At 43.0% G+C, this 20,671-nt stretch overlaps 2 protein-coding genes across 50 annotated transcripts in view; one reads left to right on the top strand and one right to left on the bottom strand.

The window, feature by feature from the left end:
* TTN (titin) overlaps positions 1-20,671 on the bottom strand; it is a 282,014-nt gene that overhangs the window by 32,226 nt on the left and 229,117 nt on the right. For all 41 annotated transcript variants that reach the window (XM_067741398.1, XM_067741403.1, XM_067741365.1 and 38 more), the window contains 7 exons: positions 19,983-20,570; positions 19,778-19,882; positions 19,113-19,310; positions 18,713-19,009; positions 18,036-18,623; positions 17,642-17,944; positions 428-17,533 (listed from right to left, as the gene is read on the bottom strand). In XM_067741398.1, coding sequence (XP_067597499.1) covers positions 428-17,533; positions 17,642-17,944; positions 18,036-18,623; positions 18,713-19,009; positions 19,113-19,310; positions 19,778-19,882; positions 19,983-20,570 — 19,185 coding nt within the window. The remainder of the gene's footprint in view (positions 1-427; positions 17,534-17,641; positions 17,945-18,035; positions 18,624-18,712; positions 19,010-19,112; positions 19,311-19,777; positions 19,883-19,982; positions 20,571-20,671) is intronic.
* The window catches only part of PLEKHA3 (pleckstrin homology domain containing A3), a 138,381-nt gene that overhangs the window by 81,631 nt on the left and 36,079 nt on the right, over positions 1-20,671 (top strand). For all 9 annotated transcript variants that reach the window (XR_010944367.1, XR_010944366.1, XR_010944364.1 and 6 more), the window contains exon 8: positions 12,417-12,566. The gene's annotated coding sequence lies outside the window, so the exon portion shown is untranslated. The remainder of the gene's footprint in view (positions 1-12,416; positions 12,567-20,671) is intronic.

Below are 20,671 nucleotides of genomic sequence, written 5' to 3'. Positions count from 1 at the left end.
CATTTTATGTTATAGCATGTCATAGCATTCAAATCAAGTAAGTGTCAAATGACCAAATAAAATGATTAAATTTATCCCAAATTTATCATGGGTGTAAAAACGAGGAATGAGATGAACAATCTTGTAAGAAACACTATCATACAATTTCTGCACACACACTATATATGTTTATATATATATATATACATATGCAGTCAAATTCAATTATACTTAAATTCAGAATACATTATCCAACTCCAGCTATGTAAATTTCTACTTTTTTTAATCAAAGACTTTCTCTAGTAGTAAGATTTCATTTTGTGCTATAGTACGAATTGTTCGAGGTGTGAACCAAAAGCATTTAAGATTAAACAATAATTAAAATGATTCACACTAGTCTAGGAAAATGAATATGGATATGTAGGGTTTTTTTGTTCTTAAAACATACCTGTTATTTTTACTCCTTCCTTCGTTTCAGCTGGTACACCAACACCAAACTCATTTTCTCCGGAGACTCTGAAGTAGTAAATCTCCCCTTCTTGTAAGTTGGTAATTTTGTAGGAGAGGCGGTTACAGTTGCTGGTCACTGAGACCCATGCTTTCTTACTGGCCTCTCGTTTTTCTATGTAGTAATTCTTCACTAGTGCTCCACCATCATTTTCAGGAACATCCCAGGATAACACTGCAGACTCCCTGGTGACATCATGTACAGTAATATTGGCTGGAGGACCAGGAGAATCTAAAACTTTGACAACTAAGGTCAGTGAAGCAGCATTCAAAATATTCTGAATTGTTAATGTGTATTTTCCAGAATCATTTCTATTGGCATTTTCAATAGTCAGTGATGTATGAGAGTCTGTGGAATCAATATAAGCTCTAGTGCGGAGGTCAGTGTCTGGTTTGCTCCAGGAGACACTGGGTACTGGTCTTCCTCGGAAAGGCACAGTCATGGTAAAGGAGGCACCGGCCTTGACGATCAAGGTCTTCTTCATTTCACTGTCAAGATCAAATACAGGTTCTTCTTCTCTTTCCTTTGCTATCTGGGGATCGGAGCTATCACTGGGATCACTAGCACCGACCTTATTGATAGATCTTATTCTGAAAATGTATTCGGCTCCTGTGGTTAGTCCACTTATTGTATATTCTGTGCCCCTTAAGTTCTGAATGGCAGTTTTCCAGTCAGTTTCATCAGATTTTTTAAATTCTACAGTGTATCCAGTTACTGGGGACCCACCATCAAATAAGGGCTTAACCCAGCCAATAGTTATATTGGTCTTGCCTGAGTCCATGATACTGGGTTTGGATGGAGGAGATGGTAAGAACACGGGATCTTCTGCCTGAATTAAGGGAGAGGTTTCACTTGGAAGGCTCAGGCCTGCAGCATTTTCTGCATATACCCGATACTCATATTCACATCCTTCCCGAAGTCCTGTTGATTTCACTCTCAGATCATAAACCGGTTTTTTGTTTACACGCACCCATCGTAGGCTGTTTTTCTCTCGCCTTTCAATTATGTATCCAGAGATTTCACTGCCTCCATCACTCTCTGGTCTTGCCCAGCAAAGTGTCATGAACTCTTTGGTCACAGATGTAATTTCCAAAGATGTGGGTGGACTTGGAACCGTAAATGGATCTAGTGCCTTTACAGCCATACTCTCCAGGGGCTCGCCAACACCATATTTATTAACACCGGTTACTCTAAAGATGTATTCATTGCCCTTGAGCAACTTGGTCACTTTACAGGATGTTGTCCTTAACTCTCCTTCACATATTGTCCAAGCAAGGCGACTTGTCTCGCGTTTTTCTACTATGTAATAGTCGATAGCTGCGCCACCATCTTCTTGGGGTGGTCCCCAAGAAACAGAGCATTTCTCAGCAGTGAGGCCAGTTATTTCAAGTGGTCCTGCTGGTGGGCCAGGCTTATCAAGTACCTTGCAATTAACTGCAAAAGACCGAGTTCCAGCAACATTCTTCAGTGTTAGCACATACTGCCCAGAGTCTCGTCGGACACAGTCTTTCACTGTTAGCAAAGTATTGTAGTCTGTTGAGACAATTTCTGTTCTTGCTCTCTCTTCAATTTCTACACCATCCTTGGCCCAGGAAATTACTGGCAGAGGTCGCCCTGCAATGTCTGCATTTATCTTAAGGACCTCTCCAGCTTTGACAACAATGACATCTCGGAACTTGACATCCATCATAATTCTTGGAGCCTCAACATCGTCTTTAACTGTGATAGGTCCAGTGGATTCAGATGGCTCACTAGTTGAGTCAGCAGCATTCCTTGCGAAAACCCGGAATTCATAACGCTGGTCTTCAGTAAGTTCGGTTACTTCAAAGTATGTTTCTTGTACATTAGTAAAGTTGCACTTCAGCCACCGGCCATCTGGTAGTTCTCTACGTTCAACAATGTATCCGGTTATCTTAGCTCCACCATCATAATGTGGCTTAGACCATTTAAGTGACACTGATTTCCTTGTGATATTTGTGACTTCAGGTTGTCCAGGAGGGTCACAAGGGTCTCTTGCAGGGACTGGTTCACAAGACTTACTGCATTTACCAATTCCAGCAATAGTCTCAGCATATACACGATACTCATACATCAGTCCTTCATCAAGGCCGGAGACTTTCCTTTGAGTAGCGGTGATGAGGCTCTTATTTACTTTTGACCAAAGAACGCTGCTTCTTTCTTTATACTCAAGGTGATAGCCAAGTACTTGACTTCCTCCATCATTAACTGGCACTTGCCAGGTTACCAACATGGTGGATTTTGTGGCATGCACAACTTTAGGAGTACCAGGAGGACCTGGGGGGCTGAATGGATACTCTGCAACTACAGCTGAAGATGCACTGTAGGAGCTCTTTCCGTAGCGGTTTTCTGCACAAACACGGAACTGATACTCACTTCCTGTTACTAGACGAACTATTTTAATGGATGTTCTTGCAACTGCCTGTGAAACTACGTGCCATGTTGTAGAAGAGGTTTCTCTCTTTTCAACGATGTAATTGCTAATCTGGCAGCCGCCATCATATTCTGGAGGATTCCAGGAAATGGTTATATTGTCACAACTAACCTCATCAATATGTATAGGTCCGGGAGGTCCTGGTTTGTCAAGCACAATTATAGTAATAGGAACTGTTATGGATCCAGCACTGTTTGAAACACATAATTCATAAGTTCCAACATCTTCCCTTGAAGCTTCCTTAATTGTTAGTGATGTTACAGTCTTTGAAGAAGAAACATTTACTCTAGTTGTCTCTTTAAGAGTCTGACCATCTTTTTTCCAGCTTACAGTAGCTTGAGGTCTTCCTTTAAATGGAACATCAATCTTCAGTTGGTCTGTAGCCTTTACATTGAAAGTATTGAAAGGAAGCTCAACTGAAGGCTTTATTTCAATATCTCTTGCAATTACTGGCACTCCAAGTTGTCTTGGATCACTTTTTCCTTTTTCATTAAGTGCAGCTACCCTGAAGATATACTCCTCTCCAGCAGTTAGGCCAGATATAGTTGCCTCTAGAGTCTTAACTTGTGTGCACATGCTCCATTTTTCACTCCCTTTGGTCTGCATTTCAACTACATAACCGGTAATTTTGCTGCCACCATCACTTTCTGGTTTCTCCCACTTAATTGTAGCTGTGTTACGGGTCACATCAACAAGAGTTACTCTTCCAGGTGGGAGGGGTGTTTCAGAAACTTTAACAGGTTCAGTTGTTTGAGCTGGCAAACCAATCCCATATTCATTGGAAGCCAAGACTTGGAAGTAGTAAGAACATCCTTCTTGCAGGTTTTCAATCTTAAAAGTGTTCTTCGTGCAATTGTTTGTAACAGTAGCATACACTTTTCTTGTAGTTTCTCGTTTTTCGACGATGTAGTTCGTAATCTTAGCTCCGCCATCAATAAGCGGTGGTTCCCAAGCCAGTGTCACTGAATCTTTCTTCACTTCTCTTACGGTCAAATTCACAGGGGCACTTGGTGAGTCGAGAACTCTGACGTTAACAAAAGCAGTTTTAGAGCCACTGTTATTTTCTAGTGTCAGATTATACCGACCACTGTCAAATCTGGTAACGTTATCAATTACCAACATTGTATATGAGCTGGTCACCTCAATCTGGGCCCGGTCAGTGAGAATGCCTTCTGCCTTTTCCCATTTAACTTCAGGTTCCGGTCGACCTTTGATAGTGACAAATAAGCGTAAAGTAGCACTCGCACGCAGAATGACCACTTTTCGGAGATCAGCATCCAGTTCTATTTCTGGTGGCTCTTGCCTCTCTTTAGCAACAACTGAACCAGGTATAGTTGCAGGTTCACCTACGCCTTCAGAATTGATGGCACAAATACGGAAGTTATATTCAGTATTTTCTTTAAGCTTGGTCACGGTGAACTGCTTTCCTTGTAATCCTGTTGGTGGACTGCACGTTGTCCATTCGGCAGCAGCGGCTTCTTTGACTTCAACAACATAGCCCTTAACAGGAGCGCCGCCATCATAAATTGGCTTATTCCACACCAGGGAGACAGACGATCTGGAAGTGTCTGCCACTTTTAGATTACTTGGTGGTCCTGGTGGATACAGAGCATCACATGCACGATAGAAAACAGATGGCTCACTAGGTTCACCCACACCAGCTGCATTTTCAGCAGCAACTCGGAATTCATAGGAATGCCCTTCAGTAAGGCCAGTTACCCTGAATCGAAGATCTGTGAGTGTTTTCTTGTTGCACTTGGTCCACCTGATGCCTGCCTTATCTCGTTTTTCAAGAACGTAGCCCTCGATTTCAGCACCTCCATCATCCACTGGGCGTGCCCACGTTACGACCACAGACTCTTTGGTGATTGCTGAGGCTTCAGGTGGGGAAGGAGGACCTGGTGGTTTATAAGGATTACGGGCTACAACAGGCTCAGATTCCAGAGGCTCTCCAATTCCATATTTATTCACAGCCGTGACACGGAAAATGTACTCATTACCAGGAAGAAGTTTAGTGACTTTGTAGTTAAGGGCCTGTACCTCAGTTGAAACCTGGGTCCAGGAGAGTCTGCTTGTCTCTCTCTTTTCAATGATGTAATGTGAGATATTAGCACCACCATCTTGTAAAGGTGGGTTCCATGCCAGGTAACATTTTTCAGCAGTCACTCCAGAAACTTTCAGAGGCCCTTCAGGAGGCCCTGGCCTGTCAAGTACCTTTACAGTGATTGGTATAGACTTTGTTCCACCCACATTGCTGAGTTGCAGGATATATTGTCCTCCGTCACTACGTATACAGTCTTTGACAAGAAGAGTTGTTTTCTGAATAGTAGACTTAATTTCCATCCTGGCAGCTGTTTCTTCAAGCTCTTTTCCATCTTTTGACCAAACAATGTCAGGTATAGGTTTGCCACGGATATCAGCTTCAAGGACAAAAGTCTCTCCTGCGTGAACAGCGATGACATCTTTATATCTGGGATCCAGTGAGGCATTTGGTGCATCGATTTCATCTCTTGCAGTAATGGCGCCAGTGCTTTCAGACGGTTCACTAAAGTTGCCAGCTGCGTTTCTTGCAATTACTCTGAATTCATATCTTTGGTCTTCTACAAGTCCACTCACTGTATATTCAGTTTCTAATACATTAGTAAAGCTGGCTTTCATCCAACGGCCGTCAGGTAGATCTTTCTTTTCTACAGTATAACCTGTTATTTTGCTGCCACCGTCATAGGCAGGTTTCTTCCATTTCAGTGTGACACTGTTTCTTGTAATAACAATGGCTTCAGGGCGACCTGGTGGGTCACACGGATCACGAGCAACAAAGCATTCTGACACTTTGCTCGGCTTGCCGATGCCAACAATATTTTCAGCAGAAACTTTGAACTCATACTCAAGGCCTTCATCAAGCCCAGTTGTTTTGAATTTGGTGTCTTGAATGGGAGTCTTATTTAATTTGACCCATAAAATGCTGTTCTTTTCTTTCTGTTCAAGATGGTAGCCAGTAACTTTGCTGCCTCCATCATTAACTGGCTCGTGCCACTGCACAAGCATTTGATCTTTCGAGACTGATGTCACAAAAGGAGTGCCAGGTGGTCCGGGTTCTTTAAATGGATATTGTACAATAACTGGTTTAGAATCCAAGGGGGCACTTTTTCCATACCTGTTTTCTGCAAAAATTCTAAACTGGTACTCAGTGCCTGTTTTCAGTTTGGTTATTTTAATTGTTGTTCTTGCAACTGTTGCTGATACCATGTGCCAAGTGGTGGTAGTTGTATCTCGCTTCTCTACAATGTAGTTGCTTATTTGGCAGCCACCAGTATAGGCTGGAGGTTCCCAAGATATGACCACAAAGTCTGCACTAACTTCATCAAACCGAACTGGTCCAACTGGAGGTCCAGGCTTTTCCAAAATGATAATGCTGAGATTTTCAATTGCTGTACCTGCACTATTTGTTGCTGTTATGGTGTATTTTCCAAAGTCGTCTTTGTTACTTTCTATAATGTGCAAAATAGTTGATGTAGCTGTTTGCTCAACATTTACTCTTGTTGTCTGTTTAAGAGGCTCGCCATCTTTGACCCATGAAATTTCAGGTCTCGGTCGGCCAATGACAGGAATTTCGATTTTAAGACCTTCTCCAGCTTGGACACTATATGTGTTAAATGGTAACTTAAAACTAGGCTGTATAGTCAAGTCCTTGGCTATGACAGGAACACCAAGCACTCTTGGATCGCTTTTTCCTTTCTCGTTGTAAGCCTTGACACGGAACTGATATTCTTGTCCAGAACTCAAACCAGTAACAACTGCATTGCAGACTTTGGATTCAGCCACAACACTCCATTTTTCTGTTCCTTTGGGCTGCATTTCAACAACATACCCCAGGATTCTGCTACCACCATCATGTTCAGGTTTCTCCCACATCAGCGATGCACTAGCCTGGGACACGTCAGTGAGTGTGACCTTTCCTGGTGGGGAAGGAGGTTCAGCTGCTTTCACAGCATCAGCGGTTTCCACTGGAACACCAACTCCAAATTCATTTTCAGCCATTACTCTAAAGTAGTACATGGCTCCTTCTGTAAGATTCTCAACTTTAATGCTTGTTTTGCTGCATTTATTACTCACATTAGCATATGCTTTTCTGGTTGACTCACGTTTGTCAATAACATAGTTCTTGACCTTTGCACCCCCATCGATGATGGGTGGTTCCCATATCAGAAGGACAAAATCTTTTCTCACTTCTTTGACTGCCAAATTCTGTATCGGTCCTGGGGTGTCGAGAACTTTCACAGTTACAAAGGCAGATTTAGATCCACTGCTGTTTTCCAGCTTGAGAGTATATTTTCCAGCATCGCTTCTATCACAGTTATCTATTGATAGTTGGGTATAGTTCGCTGCTTTTTCAGTTTGGACCTTATCTGTGAATTCACCTTCCTCTCGAGACCAAGTGATCTCAGGTGTTGGGCAACCTTTGAATGGAATGTGAATTCTGACAGATCCACCAGCTCTTACAACAATTCCTTTCCTTAATTCAGAGTCAAGGTCAAGTTCAGGTGCTTCGAGTTTATCTTCTGGTTTCACAGTACCAGGAACTGATGTAGCCTCACCTAAACCAACTTTATTGAGGGCACAGACTCGTATTTTATACTCCTGGTGTTCAGTGAGTTTTGAAATTTCAAATCGAGTGGCTCTCAGGCCAGTCTGTGGAGTAACTATTTGCCATTCTTCTTCATCTGCTTTACAGATTTCTACTACATATCCCAGGATCTCACTGCCACCATCGTAGATGGGTTTACCCCAGGCAAGTGTAATTGAATTTTTAGTGGTGTCTACAATGTGTGCATTGATGGGGGGGCCAGGTTTGAACACAGGATCGCAAGCCTTATAATAAACTGTAGCTGGACTTGGTTCTCCAACTCCAGCAGCATTTTCTGCAGAGACTCTGAATTCATACTCATGGTCTTCTGTTAATCCTGTTACTCTTAGACGCAAATCTGTAATGCGGCGTTTATTACATTTTATCCACCTAATGCCACTTTTGTCTCTTTTTTCTACAATGTAGCCAATAATCTCACTTCCACCATCACTATCTGGACGGCTCCAACAGACGGTCATGGAGTCCTTGGCAATGTTCGTGACTTCCAGGCTTTTTGGTGGTCCAGGAAGCACAAATGGATTTTTCATGAGTACTGGTGCAGATTCCAAAGGCTCTCCAACACCGTATTTGTTGACAGCCATTATACGGAAAATATATTCATTCCCTTCTAAGAGTTTGGTAACTTTCAGAGAATTGGTTACAACCTCTGAAGCAACAACAGTCCAGGCAAGCCGACTTGTTTCTCTCTTTTCAACAACATAGTGAGAAATGTTGCTGCCACCATCTTGAAGTGGTGGAGACCATGTTAATGTGCATTTTTCAGCGGTGACTCCAGTAACCTGGACTGGCCCTTCTGGAGGTCCTGGTCTATCTAACACTTTTACATTCACTGGGAATGACTTAGAACCTGCAACATTGGAAGCTCTTAAAATATACTGTCCGCCATCGATTCTAATGGCATCCTTTACAATAAGTAAAGCCTTGAAATCTGTATTCTTTATTTCACATCTAGCAGATTCTTCAATTTCCTTATCTCCTCTTAACCACTCAATGGTAGGTAGCGGCTTTCCGTGGACATCAGCTTCAAGCCTGAATGTTTCTCCAGCATTTACCACAATTGTGTCTCTGAATTTTGGATCCATTGAAATTCTTGGGAGTTCGACCTCATCCTTGGCAGTTATCGGTCCAGTACTGTCAGAGGGTTTGCTTATTACACCAGCTGCATTCTTTGCAATGACTCTGAATTCGTATCTTTGATCTTCAGTAAGACCTGACACAGTAAATTGAGTTTCAATGACGTTTGTGAAGCTGGCTTTCATCCAACGACCCTCAGGCAAATCACGTTTCTCTACAATGTAACCCGTAATCATACTTCCACCATCATATGCTGGTTTGGTCCATTGTAAAGTGATTTCATGTCTTTTAACTATTATTGCTTCTGGGGTTCCCGGTGGGTCACAGGGATCTCTGGCTACATAGCATTCAGAATTCTTGCTTGCTTTGCCTATACCAACAATATTTTCAGCATAAACTCTGAATTCATATCCAATGCCTTCTTCAAGATTGAGTGCTTTAAACTGGGTGTCATGAATAATAGTTTTGTTGACCTTTGTCCACAAAATACTATTTCTTTCCTTTCTCTCAAGGTGGTAACCTATGATTGGGCTTCCTCCGTTATTGATTGGTTCATGCCACTGTATAACCATGGAGTCTTTGGAAATGGCTGTGGCAAATGGTGTGCCTGGAGGGCCTGGTTCTTTGTAGGGATATTGAGCTACAATTGGCTCAGATTCCAAGGCAAAGCTTTGTCCATATCTGTTTTCAGCGAATATTCTGAATTGGTATTCTGTACCAGTCTTCAGTTTGGTCACTTTGAGTGTAGTTCTGGCAACAGTAGCAGAAACAACATCCCATACTGTGGTGGTTGTATCTCTTTTCTGAACTATGTAGTTAGTGATCTGGCAGCCCCCTGTATACAGTGGAGGTTCCCAAGATAAGGTAATACTTTCAGCACTGACTTCATCAAATTTAACAGGTCCTTTTGGAGGATCAGGCTTATCTAGGGTTATAATTTCGATGGATGCTGTCTTCTGACCAACAACATTAGCAACTGTGATTCCATAATGTCCACTGTCATCCTTATGAGTTTCTTTAATACTGAGTATGGTGAGGTCAAGTGAATCAGTAACATTGATTCTTGTAGTCTGCTTCAGTGGAAGACCGTCTTTAGTCCAGGTAATGGTTGGCTTAGGACGTCCAGAAATTGGCACTTCTATTTTCAAATCTTGGCCAACCTGTACACTGTAATTGTTAAATGCAGGTCTTACATCTGGCTCAATGACCAGATCTTTGGCAACTATTGGAACTGCAAGAGACCTAGGATCACTTCTTCCCTTTTCATTTACAGCCACAACTCTAAAAAGGTATTCTTCTCCCTGAGTTAGGTTGGTAATTACGGCTTCAAGGGACTTGACTCGAGCACACTCTGACCATTTCTCATGGTGTTTAGCTTGCATTTCCACAATATACTGAATGATTTTACTGCCGCCATCATGTTCAGGCTTTGTCCAGCTCAAAGAGACACTGTTTCTGGTGACATCATCCACGGTTATTTTTCCTGGAGGTTGTGGGACTTCTGCAACCTTAATTGGATCATCAGTATGGGCGGGAAGGCCAATACCATACTCGTTCTCAGCTGTGACTCTAAAGTAGTAACTGCAACCTTCTTGGAGTTGATCGATTTTCCAAGAACTCTTGTGGCAATTTGTGACAACTGCAGCGTATGATTTCCTTGTGGCTTCACGTTTCTCAACAATGTAATTTTTAATTTTGGATCCCCCATCCAACAAAGGAGGTTCCCATGTAATTGATACTGAGTCTTTGGTGATTTCTGTGACTTTCAGATTAACAGGTGGACTTGGTGTGTCCAGGACTCTCACAGTAACAAAGGCAGTCTTTGTCCCACTGCTGTTATCTAACGTGAGAGTATATTTTCCACTATCATATCGGTTGACATTGTCAAGAACGAGAGAGGTGAAGCTGCTAGTGCTGTCGATTATAGCTGCGTCTCGGATTTCACCATCCGCCTTTCCCCATTTAACTTCTGGTGTAGGACGACCTCTAATAGGAACAAATAACCTTAAGGAGCCGCCTGCCCTTATATTTATAATTTTCCTCAGTTCTAGGTCAAGATCAATGTCTGGTGCTTCCAATTTTTCTTCAACTATAATAGGTCCAGGGACGTCCGCATGTTCTCCAACTCCAGCTTTGTTAACAGCACAGATACGGAAGTTGTACTCATGCTTTTCCAACAGCTTCTCGACTTCTATATTTGTTTTATTGATTCCAGTCGGTGGAGTGCACATTGTCCATTCACCAACACTCACGTCACATTTTTCAACAATGTATCCTTGGATTTCACAGCCACCATCGTATATTGGTTTGCCCCAAGAAAGGAAGACGGAAGATCTGGTAGTATCAATGACTTTGGGATTGTTTGGAGGTCCTGGTTTATAAATAGGATCACAAGCCTTTTGGTAAGCAGAAGGTGGGCTTGGCTCACTGAGTCCAGCAGCATTCTCAGCTGAGACTCTGAATTCATAATTGTGATTTTCTAAGAGTCCAGTTACTCTCAAGCGCAGTTCGCCAATCAGACGTTTATGGCATCTTGTCCATCTGATGCCCTCTTTATCCCGTTTTTCAAGAACATATCCAAGAATTTCACTGCCACCATCAGATGCTGGCCTTTCCCATACAACAACCATTGAGTCCTTGGCCACCGCTGTGATTTCTGGAGCTTTTGGTGCATCTGGCACTACAAATGGATTCTTGGCAATTACTGGCTCAGATTCAAGAGGTTCGCCAACACCATATCTGTTGACAGCCATTATACGGAAGATATATTCATTGCCTTCAAGAAGCTTAGTAAGCTTGCAGCTGAGAGTTTGCACGTTGGCATCAACCACAGTCCAAACCAAGCGGCTGGTTTCTCTCTTTTCCACAATATAATTTATGATATCACTCCCACCATCTTGTAGTGGGGGTTTCCAAGCGAGTGTGCATTTTTCTGCTGTAACTCCTGATATAACAATAGGTCCTTCAGGTGGCCCTGGTCTGTCAAGAACTTTGACATTTACAGTGACTGATACCTCTCCTGCAACATTTTTGGCTTTCAGTATGTAATTTCCACTGTCAACACGTATTGCGTCCTTTACATTGAGACTGGTGGCAAAATCAGTGCTCTTTATTTCTAATCGAGCTGTATTTGAAAGCTCCTGATCACCTTTTATCCACTGAGTGGTTGGTACTGGTTTGCCATAAATATCTGCGTCAATGTTGAATAACTCACCAGCGTGAACCACAATTGTGTCTTTGTATTTTGGATCCATACGAATTCGTGGTGGTTCTACCTCATCTCTTGCTGTTATTGCTCCTGTGCTTTCTGAAGGCTCGCTAAACACTCCTGCAGCATTTCGAGCTATAACCCGGAACTCATATCTGTGATCTTCAGCTAGGCCAGTTACTTCAAACTGAGTATCAATGACATTTGTAAAACTGGCTTTCATCCAGCGGCCCTCGGGCAGTTCTTTCTTCTCAACAATATAACCAGTGACCTTGCTTCCACCATCATATGTGGGTTTCTTCCACTGAAGAGTCACAGAATTCCTTGTGACAATGATTGGCTCTGGCCTTCCTGGTGGGTCACATGGATCACGGGCTACGTAGCTTTCTGACACTTTACTTGGCTTGCCGATGCCCACAATGTTCTGTGCGGAGACTCTAAATTCATATTCAATGCCTTCGTCGAGGCCAGTTGTTTTAAACTTGGTTTGAGGAATGGGTGTCTTATTCAACTTAACCCAGAGGATGCTATTTCTCTCCTTGCGTTCTAGATGATAGCCAATGACTTTGCTACCTCCATCACTGACTGGCTCGTTCCATTGTACTTCCATACAGTCCTTGGAGGAGAGCGTTACAAACGGTGTGCCAGGAGGACCAGGAACTTTGAATGGATACTGGGCTACAGTAGGCTCTGAATTGAGGTAGGTACTCTTTCCATATCTGTTTTCAGCTGCAATCCTAAACTGATATTCACATCCAGTCTTTAACCTGCAAGCTTTTATTGTTGTCCTTGCAACAGTAGCTGACAGAATTTGCCAGGTGGTTGTGGAAGTGTCCCGTTTTTCTACGATGTAATTATTGATAGAGCTTCCACCATCATACTTAGGTGGGCCCCAGGAGAAAGTGATACTGTCAGCTGTCACTTCATCCATTTTAACTGGTCCCGTTGGAGGCCCTGGTTTGTCAAGGACTATAACATTAAGGGTTTCAGTAGCTTCACCAGCTGAGTTAGTCAGTTTAACTACGTAATGTCCAACATCTTCTCGGCAGGCTTCCTTTATCGTCAGTAGTGAGTTATTTTCTGTGCTCTCAGCATTTACTCTGGTTGTCTGCTTCAGTGGTACATCATCTTTATGCCAGGTTGTAGTTGGCGTAGGGCGTCCAATGAATGGAACATCGACTTTCAGATCTTCACCTGCCAGTACAGTGAAAGTATTGAACAGGAGTTTGAAGGCTGGTGGAATGACAAGATCCTTGGCAACTACTGGCACACTCAGTTGTCTCGGATCACTGATGCCCTTCTCATTCTGAGCGGAAACACGGAAAGAGTATTCTTCACCCTGAATTAATCCAGTAATAGTGGCTTCAGTGACTTTGACTGTGGCACATGTGGTCCATTTGTCACTGCCTTTGCTCTGCATCTCTACAATGTAGCCTAGAATTCGGCTGCCTCCATCATGCTCAGGTTTCTCCCAAGAGAGTGACACGCTATTTCTTGTGACATCCACCAAAGTTATTTTTCCTGGAGGAAGAGGTCGTTCTGATGCTTTCACAGATTCTGTGGTTTCAGCAGGGAGCCCGATGCCATATTCATTTTCAGCGAGAACCCTGAAGTAGTAACTACAGCCTTCTTGAAGCTGGTCTACCTTCCAGGAAGTCTTGTGGCAATTTGTTGCAACAGTTGAATATGCTTTCCTTGTTGATTCCCGCTTTTCAACAATGTAGTTACTTATTTTTGAACCTCCGTCAAGAAGAGGAGGCTCCCATGTCAGTGTGACAGATGTCTTAGTGACCTCCTTTACCTTCAGATCCTGTGGAGGGCCTGGTGTATCCAGTACTCTGACACTGACAAATGCAGACTTGCTGCCTGAGCTGTTTTCTATAGTTAGTATGTATTTGCCACTGTCGAATCTGTTTGCGTTTCCAACGGTAAGCAGGGTATAAGAGCTTGTGGACTCAATGCTAGCTTTATCTAAAGATTCTCCGTGTTCCCGGGTCCACTTCACCTCAGGTACTGGCCTTCCTTTGATTGGAACAAAAAGTCTCAGGGTACAACAAGCTCTTATGGTAACAACTTTGCGCAGTTCAGCATCCAGTTCAATCTCTGGAGGCAGCATCCTGTCTTCAGCCTTTGGAGTGCCAGGAACAAGTGCAGGTTCCCCAATGCCTTCAGAATTCATGGCATAGATGTGGATTTTATATTCCTGGTTCTCTGTGAGGTTGGTGATAGTGTAAGAGGTTGCCTTGAGCCCGGCTGGTGGAGTGACAATACGCCATTCATCTTCTTCTGGCAGGGCGATCTCAACCATATACCCAGTGATTTCGGAACCACCATCATAGATAGGTTTGTTCCAAGCAATTGAAATGGATGATCTGCTTGTATCTAGAACACGTGGGTTACCTGGCGGGCCAGGTTTAAACACAGCATCACAGGCTTTATAAAATGGACTGGTAGCACTCGGTGCGCTGATTCCAGCAGCATTCTCAGCCATAATCCGGAACTCATATTCATGTCCTTCTGTCAGTCCAGACACTTTATATCTTAAATCAGTGAGAGTCTTTTTGTTGCATTTCACCCAGCGTTGGCCAGCTTTATCACGCCGTTCCACAATATAATTGATGATTTCGCTGCCGCCATCAGAGTCAGGATGTCCCCAGCAGACAACCATGGAATCTTTAGTAATAGTTGTAACTTCAGGATTTTGGGGTGGATCAGGTGGTCCATAAGGATCTAGTGCAAGCACAGGCTCTGATTCCAGTGGCTCTCCAACTCCATATTTATTTACAGCCATCACACGGAATATGTATTCATTGCCTTTTAAAAGTTTAGTGACCTTTAGTCTTGTTACTTGGACTTCTGAAGCTACATTTGTCCATGCCAGCCTGCTGGTTTCACGTTTCTGAACTACATAATTGTCAATTTTGGCACCTCCATCGTCCAGTGGAGGCAACCATGACAATATACATTTTTCTGATGTCACTTCAGATACAGCTAAAGGTCCTTCAGGTGGGCCTGGTCTGTCAAGAACTTTGACATTGAAAATATGTTTAGCAAAACCACCAGGATTGGTTGCTGTAAGGGTATAGGCACCGCCATCCCGTCTTAGTGAATCCTTGTTTACCAGATTAGTAGAGAAATCTGCCATTTTAATTTCTAATTTTGCTGTGTTTTCAAGCTCCTTTCCATCTTTGGTCCATTCCATTGTTGGAGGTGGGCGACCTGAAACATCAGCTTCCAGCTTGAATGCTTCACCTGCTTTTATTATAATTGTGTCCTTAAATTTGATGTCCACCATTATCCTTGGTGCTTCAATGTCGTCCCTGCATGTGATAGCATCTGATGGCTCAGACGGTGGGCTAATAGCACCAGCAGCATTTTTGGCAATCACACGGAATTCGTATGTGGCATCTTCTGTTAGTCCGCTGACTGTAAATTCATTCTCCAAAATGTTGCTGAAGTTGGCTTTCAGCCACCGTCCATTAGGAAAATCTCTCTTTTCAACTATATAACTGGTAATTTTAAAGCCTCCAGTATATTCAGGCTTAGCCCATTTAAGGGTCACTGTGTGTCTAGTAATATTTAGAGGAACCGGTTTCCCAGGTTGGTCAATGGGATCCAAAGCTGACATAGGTTCAGATGGCTTGCTCGGCTTGCTTTTGCCAGCCATGTTTTCTGCGATCACTCGGAATTCATAAGCAATACCATCTGCAAGTCCACTTGATTTGAAAATGTTGCCTGGTACTAATGCTTTGCTCACAGTCTGCCAGAGAATACTATTTCGTTCTTTTCTTTCAATGTGGTATCCTAAAATGGGGCTTCCACCATCAGAAAGAGGCTCATGCCAGCTGATTGTTATTGAATCCTTGGTAACTGCCATGACCTGAGGGGTACCAGGAGGCCCAGGAACCTTAAATGGATAGTTGGCAACTACAGATGCTGATGTGATGCCTGGTCCAACTCCGTATCTGTTTTGAGCTTTTACCCGGAATTGATAGTCCACTCCGGTAGTAAGGTGAGTGGCTTTGTAGGTGGTGCGTATAACGGTGGCTGCTAACTCAACCCATGTGGTACTGTCAGTCTGTCGCATTTCTACTACATAGTTGCTTATGGGTACACCTCCATCATTCTCAGGTGGGTCCCAAGAGAAGGTGACAAAATCAGACGAAACTTCATCAAATTTGATTGGTCCAGTAGGTGGCCCTGGGATATCATGGACTTGAATGGTGATGACATCACCAACCTCTCCCACAATGTTCTTTGCTGTTAATGGGTAGGGCCCACTATCACTTCTTACACACTCATTGATATTTAAGATGGTTGAAGTTGCTGTGTTTTCAGAATTAACTCTCTGGGTCTGTTTAAGAACCTGGTCTCCTTTCTTCCATGTAACTGTGGGCTTTGGTCGACCTAGCACTGGAATTTCAACTTTAATGTTGTCACCAGCTTTAGCAATGACTAATTTTTGATAAATGCCATGGAGATCCAATTCTGGAAGCATTGTCTGCTCCTTGACAACGACGGGTCGGCTTTCTCTAGGGGCACTTCTCCCTGCACTGTTCACTGCCATCACTTGGAAGGTATATTCTTCCCCTTCAGTTAGATTCTTCACAACACATTCTAACCCCTTCACGGTTGTGATGTGGGTCCACTGGTCAGAGCCTTTTCTTTGGGCTTCAATCACATAGCCAGTGATCTTACTGCCACCATCGTGCTTGGGTCTAGGCCACGCCAGGCTGACTGTGCTCTTAGTTGTGTCCATAATGTTAAGACTGTCTGGTGGTGATGGTACTTCGGAGGCTTTTACAGGCTCTGTTGTTTCTGTCGGCTCACCAATTCCGTACTCATTTTCTGCCATCACTCTGAAGAAGTATTCATGTCCTTCAGACAAGTCAGTAACTTTGTATGTGCATTTATGGCACTTAGTGGTGACCGTGGAGTAGGATTTCCGTGTTGCTTCTCGTTTCTCCACGATGTAGTTTGTTATATGTGAGCCCCCATCTATCAGTGGGAGGTCCCAGTGCAGGGTGACACTCTCCTTTGTGATGTCAGTAGGCCTCAGGTTAAGGACAGGTCCTGGTGTATCCAAGACTCTGACGTTAACGAAACCACTTTTCTTCCCAGCGGGGTTTTCAATGGTCATCACAAATTTACCGGTGTCATATCTGTTACATTCTGGGATGATCAGGAGCGTGAACGACTCTGTGCTTTCAATGTTAGCTCGGTTTTTAAGGTTGATATCATCTTTGGTCCATGTCACTTCGGGAGCAGGACGACCTTTAATGGGCACAAATATTCTAATACTGAGTCCTGCTCTCACAACAAGGGTTCTTCGAAGCTCAGCGTCTAGTTCGAAATCAGGAGCCATCTCCCGTTCTACAATTTCAACATTTGAAATCACTGCTGGCTCCCCAACACCTGCATCATTGATGGCACTGATTCTAAAATTGTATTTTTCTTTAGTCTGAAGATCAGGGACGACAAACTCGGTGATTCTGAGGGTGGTTCCTGTCGTATCCTTTATCCAGGCATCATCTCCTACTTTTTGATGCTCTATGACATAGCCAGTGATTTCAAGCCCACCATCATAATGAGGCTTGCCCCATGCCAAAGAAGCAGATTTCTTGGTGGTATCAGTGACACGTGCATTTGAGGGTGGTCCTGGGGGATCTGAAAAGGAGACAAAGGCACAAAAGTGTTAAGGGTTTGGCTTTTGTATAAATTATATAAAATACTGGCACTCCCAAATGAGCTGTATTGAAAAAGATAAATACTAACATGCTACATCTTTCATTAGAACAGGATTTGAAGTATCACTAGGTGGACCAATTCCTGCTTTGTTCTCTGCACTGACACGGAATTCGTAGGTGTTTCCTTCTTGCAGTCCTGTTACTTTGTATCTGAGATCGGAAACTGGAGTTTTTGTTGCTCTCACCCATCGCAAGCCTTTCTTCTCTCTCCTTTCTACATGATACCCTGTGATCTCACTGCCACCATCATCAACTGGTCTTTTCCAACTGACAGTGGCAGTGTTTTTAGTGACATTGGACACCTCTGGTTTTCCAGGGGGGCCAGGTGGACCTGAAAAGAAAGCAAATTTATGAGAAATCTATGATTTCCTAAATTCTGCTGCAAATGCTTACATATCAGTTCCTTTATATGCTCTACGTACCAAATCTGTCTACCATCTTGACAGGTTCGGACTGTACGGGTTCCCCTTTGCCATACTGGTTTACAGCTGAGACCCGGAAGAGGTACTCATTTCCCTGGATAAGTTTGGTTGCCACATGCCTGCAAGTCTGAATATCTTCGGCAAACACTGTCCACAAAAGTCGGCTGGTTTCTCTCTTTTCAAGAACATAAGACTTAATTGGTGAGCCGCCATCTTCTAAGGGAGGTGTCCATGTAAGCGTTGCTTTTTCAGCAGAAACATTACTGACTTCGATCGGACCTGGGGGACCAGGTACATCGAGGACTGTCACCTTCACATGCTCCTCCTTTGTGCCAAAAGCATTGGTAGCAGTGATGGTGTATTCACCAGCATCTTTTCTAGTGGCATACTTGATGGCAAGCATGGAAGATGTTGGGGTTGAAGTTATCTGAACGATGTCTGATGGTCTGATGTCTTTTCCTGCCCTGGACCAACTTGACTTTGGAAGAGGCTTGCCGAGAATGCTAATGGCATTCAAAACAATGGTGTCACCTGCTTTAACTGTTAGCCCATCCTTTATTGTGGGATCAAGGACAATGGTTGGTGCCTCTGCAAAGGAGAAAAGAACATTTTAATCAGAAAAGGAAGGATGCTTAATTTACTATTGTTTATGTGCATAAAAAGTGAAATAGACCTACCATATTCATCCTTGCAAATAATGGTTCCTGTACTTTCTGATGGAGCACTGATAGCACCTGCTATATTCTTTGCTCTAATTCTGAATTCATATTTTCCACCCTCAACAAGGTCAGTAACAGTAAAGGCACAATCTGTGACATTAACATGGTTGGCTTTCATCCAAGATTTAGAGGGAAGATCTCGCTTCTCCACTATGTATCCAGTCAACTTATGACCACCATCATATTTGGGTTCAGTCCAAATGAGAGTCACTGAATTCCTTGTTACATTAATAACCTCAGGTTTGCCAGGAGGATCTAAAATAAAGCAAAAAACAGACAAAGAAACCCGGTCAAACACACACCAATGTTCTCTTCATGAAGAAAATACACCTGGATTTTGCTTTGTATAATGACTTACCAATTGGATCAAGTGCCACAACTGGCTCTGATGGCAGGCTTGGCTTGCCTACTCCTGCTAAATTGATTGCCATAACTCGGAATTCATATTCCAGACCTTCAGTTAGTCCTGTCACTTTGAAGTCTTTCATCCTAACAGGAGTCTTGTTAGCCCTCTTCCACAAAAGGCTATTTCTTTCCTTGGACTCGATATGATACCCTACAAAAGATCCAGTGATGTGTCAATTCACATAGAAAGTACAAATGTAGCCTGATTTTTAAATACATACGTACACACACACATACACACACACACGCACAGAGCAAGTAATCATTCTTGCTTGTATGTATACTTTTATTACCTAGGCATAGAGCCATTTTTTCCTCTTGGAATAGACATTTATTGCACCTTCTGTCAAAAAGTTTTAACTTACAAAAATAGATATCATTAAGAAAGCCTTTATTAACTATTACATTAGGAGGTTTTCATTGAAATTAAGCATTAGCTTAATGAATTAGCTTAATGCTTCATGTACTGAATGCATAATGAACTGAAAAAAGGAAAATACATTTTTGTATGTGCAGATAGTGCTATAAATAAGGAGCACAGATTCAACTTGTTTTCAGGGAGGAAGATTTGGAAGAAATCTTAATGTAAACGCTGTAGGGTAAGAGCCAACTAAATACCTGTAATTGGAGAGCCTCCAGTTCTCCTGGGGTCAGTCCAAGTTAGAGATACGGAATCATGTCTGACATCCACAATATTGGGAGGTGGGGGAGCATCGGGCACATCTAGGAAAAAATAGATAATGCAAGATTTATAATCAGGAATGTATTATAAATAAGCCAGAACCATGTTTTGCTTTATGTTTTCTGACCTTGAGACACTTACCAAATGGATGTCTAGCAACAATTGGCTCCGATTTCAAGCCCTGTCCTACACCGTATTTATTTTCGGCACTGACCCTGAAGGTGTATTCCATACCCTCAAGAAGTCTCATGACTCTAAAGGTGGTTTTCTGGACAGCTGAGGCACATGTCACCCACTTGTTGTTTACAGAATCTCTCTTCTCTAGGATATAGTTGGTGATCTCAGAACCTCCGTCGTCCTTTGGAGGACCCCACTTTAAGGTCATGGCTTCTGCTGTGACTTCGTCAAATTTGATCGGTCCGGTGGGGATGCCAGGCTTGCTGACAACTTTTATGGAGAGGGTTCCTTCCTTGGTGCCGGCAACATTCTTCAGTGTGATTGTGTATTTTCCAGCATCAGATTTTTGGCAGTCATTCACTACAAGAGTTGTGTTAACTGCAGATGACTCGACACTGACCCTTGTGCCTGTTGCTAGAGGATCTTCTCCTTTCTTCCAGGACACGGATGGAGCTGGCTTGCCTTTTATGGGGATCTTAAGACGGAAGTTGCTGTTTTCTTTAGCCAGGTAGCACAAATCAGGAAGGTCCTTTAAGTCAAGGTCAGGAGCCACTGTAAAACAGCAGAGATAAGTTACTGTTATTTTTAATGCCAGGCAGTTAATTTTTTCAGATCGTTATAGTTTTTAAAGGATTTTTACATAAGCCAGTGAG

The sequence above is a fragment of the Pseudorca crassidens genome, chromosome 6, assembly GCF_039906515.1.
Source record: "Pseudorca crassidens isolate mPseCra1 chromosome 6, mPseCra1.hap1, whole genome shotgun sequence".
NCBI classification, from domain to species: Eukaryota; Metazoa; Chordata; class Mammalia; order Artiodactyla; family Delphinidae; genus Pseudorca; species Pseudorca crassidens.
This window is presented reverse-complemented; position numbering and strand designations above follow the sequence as displayed.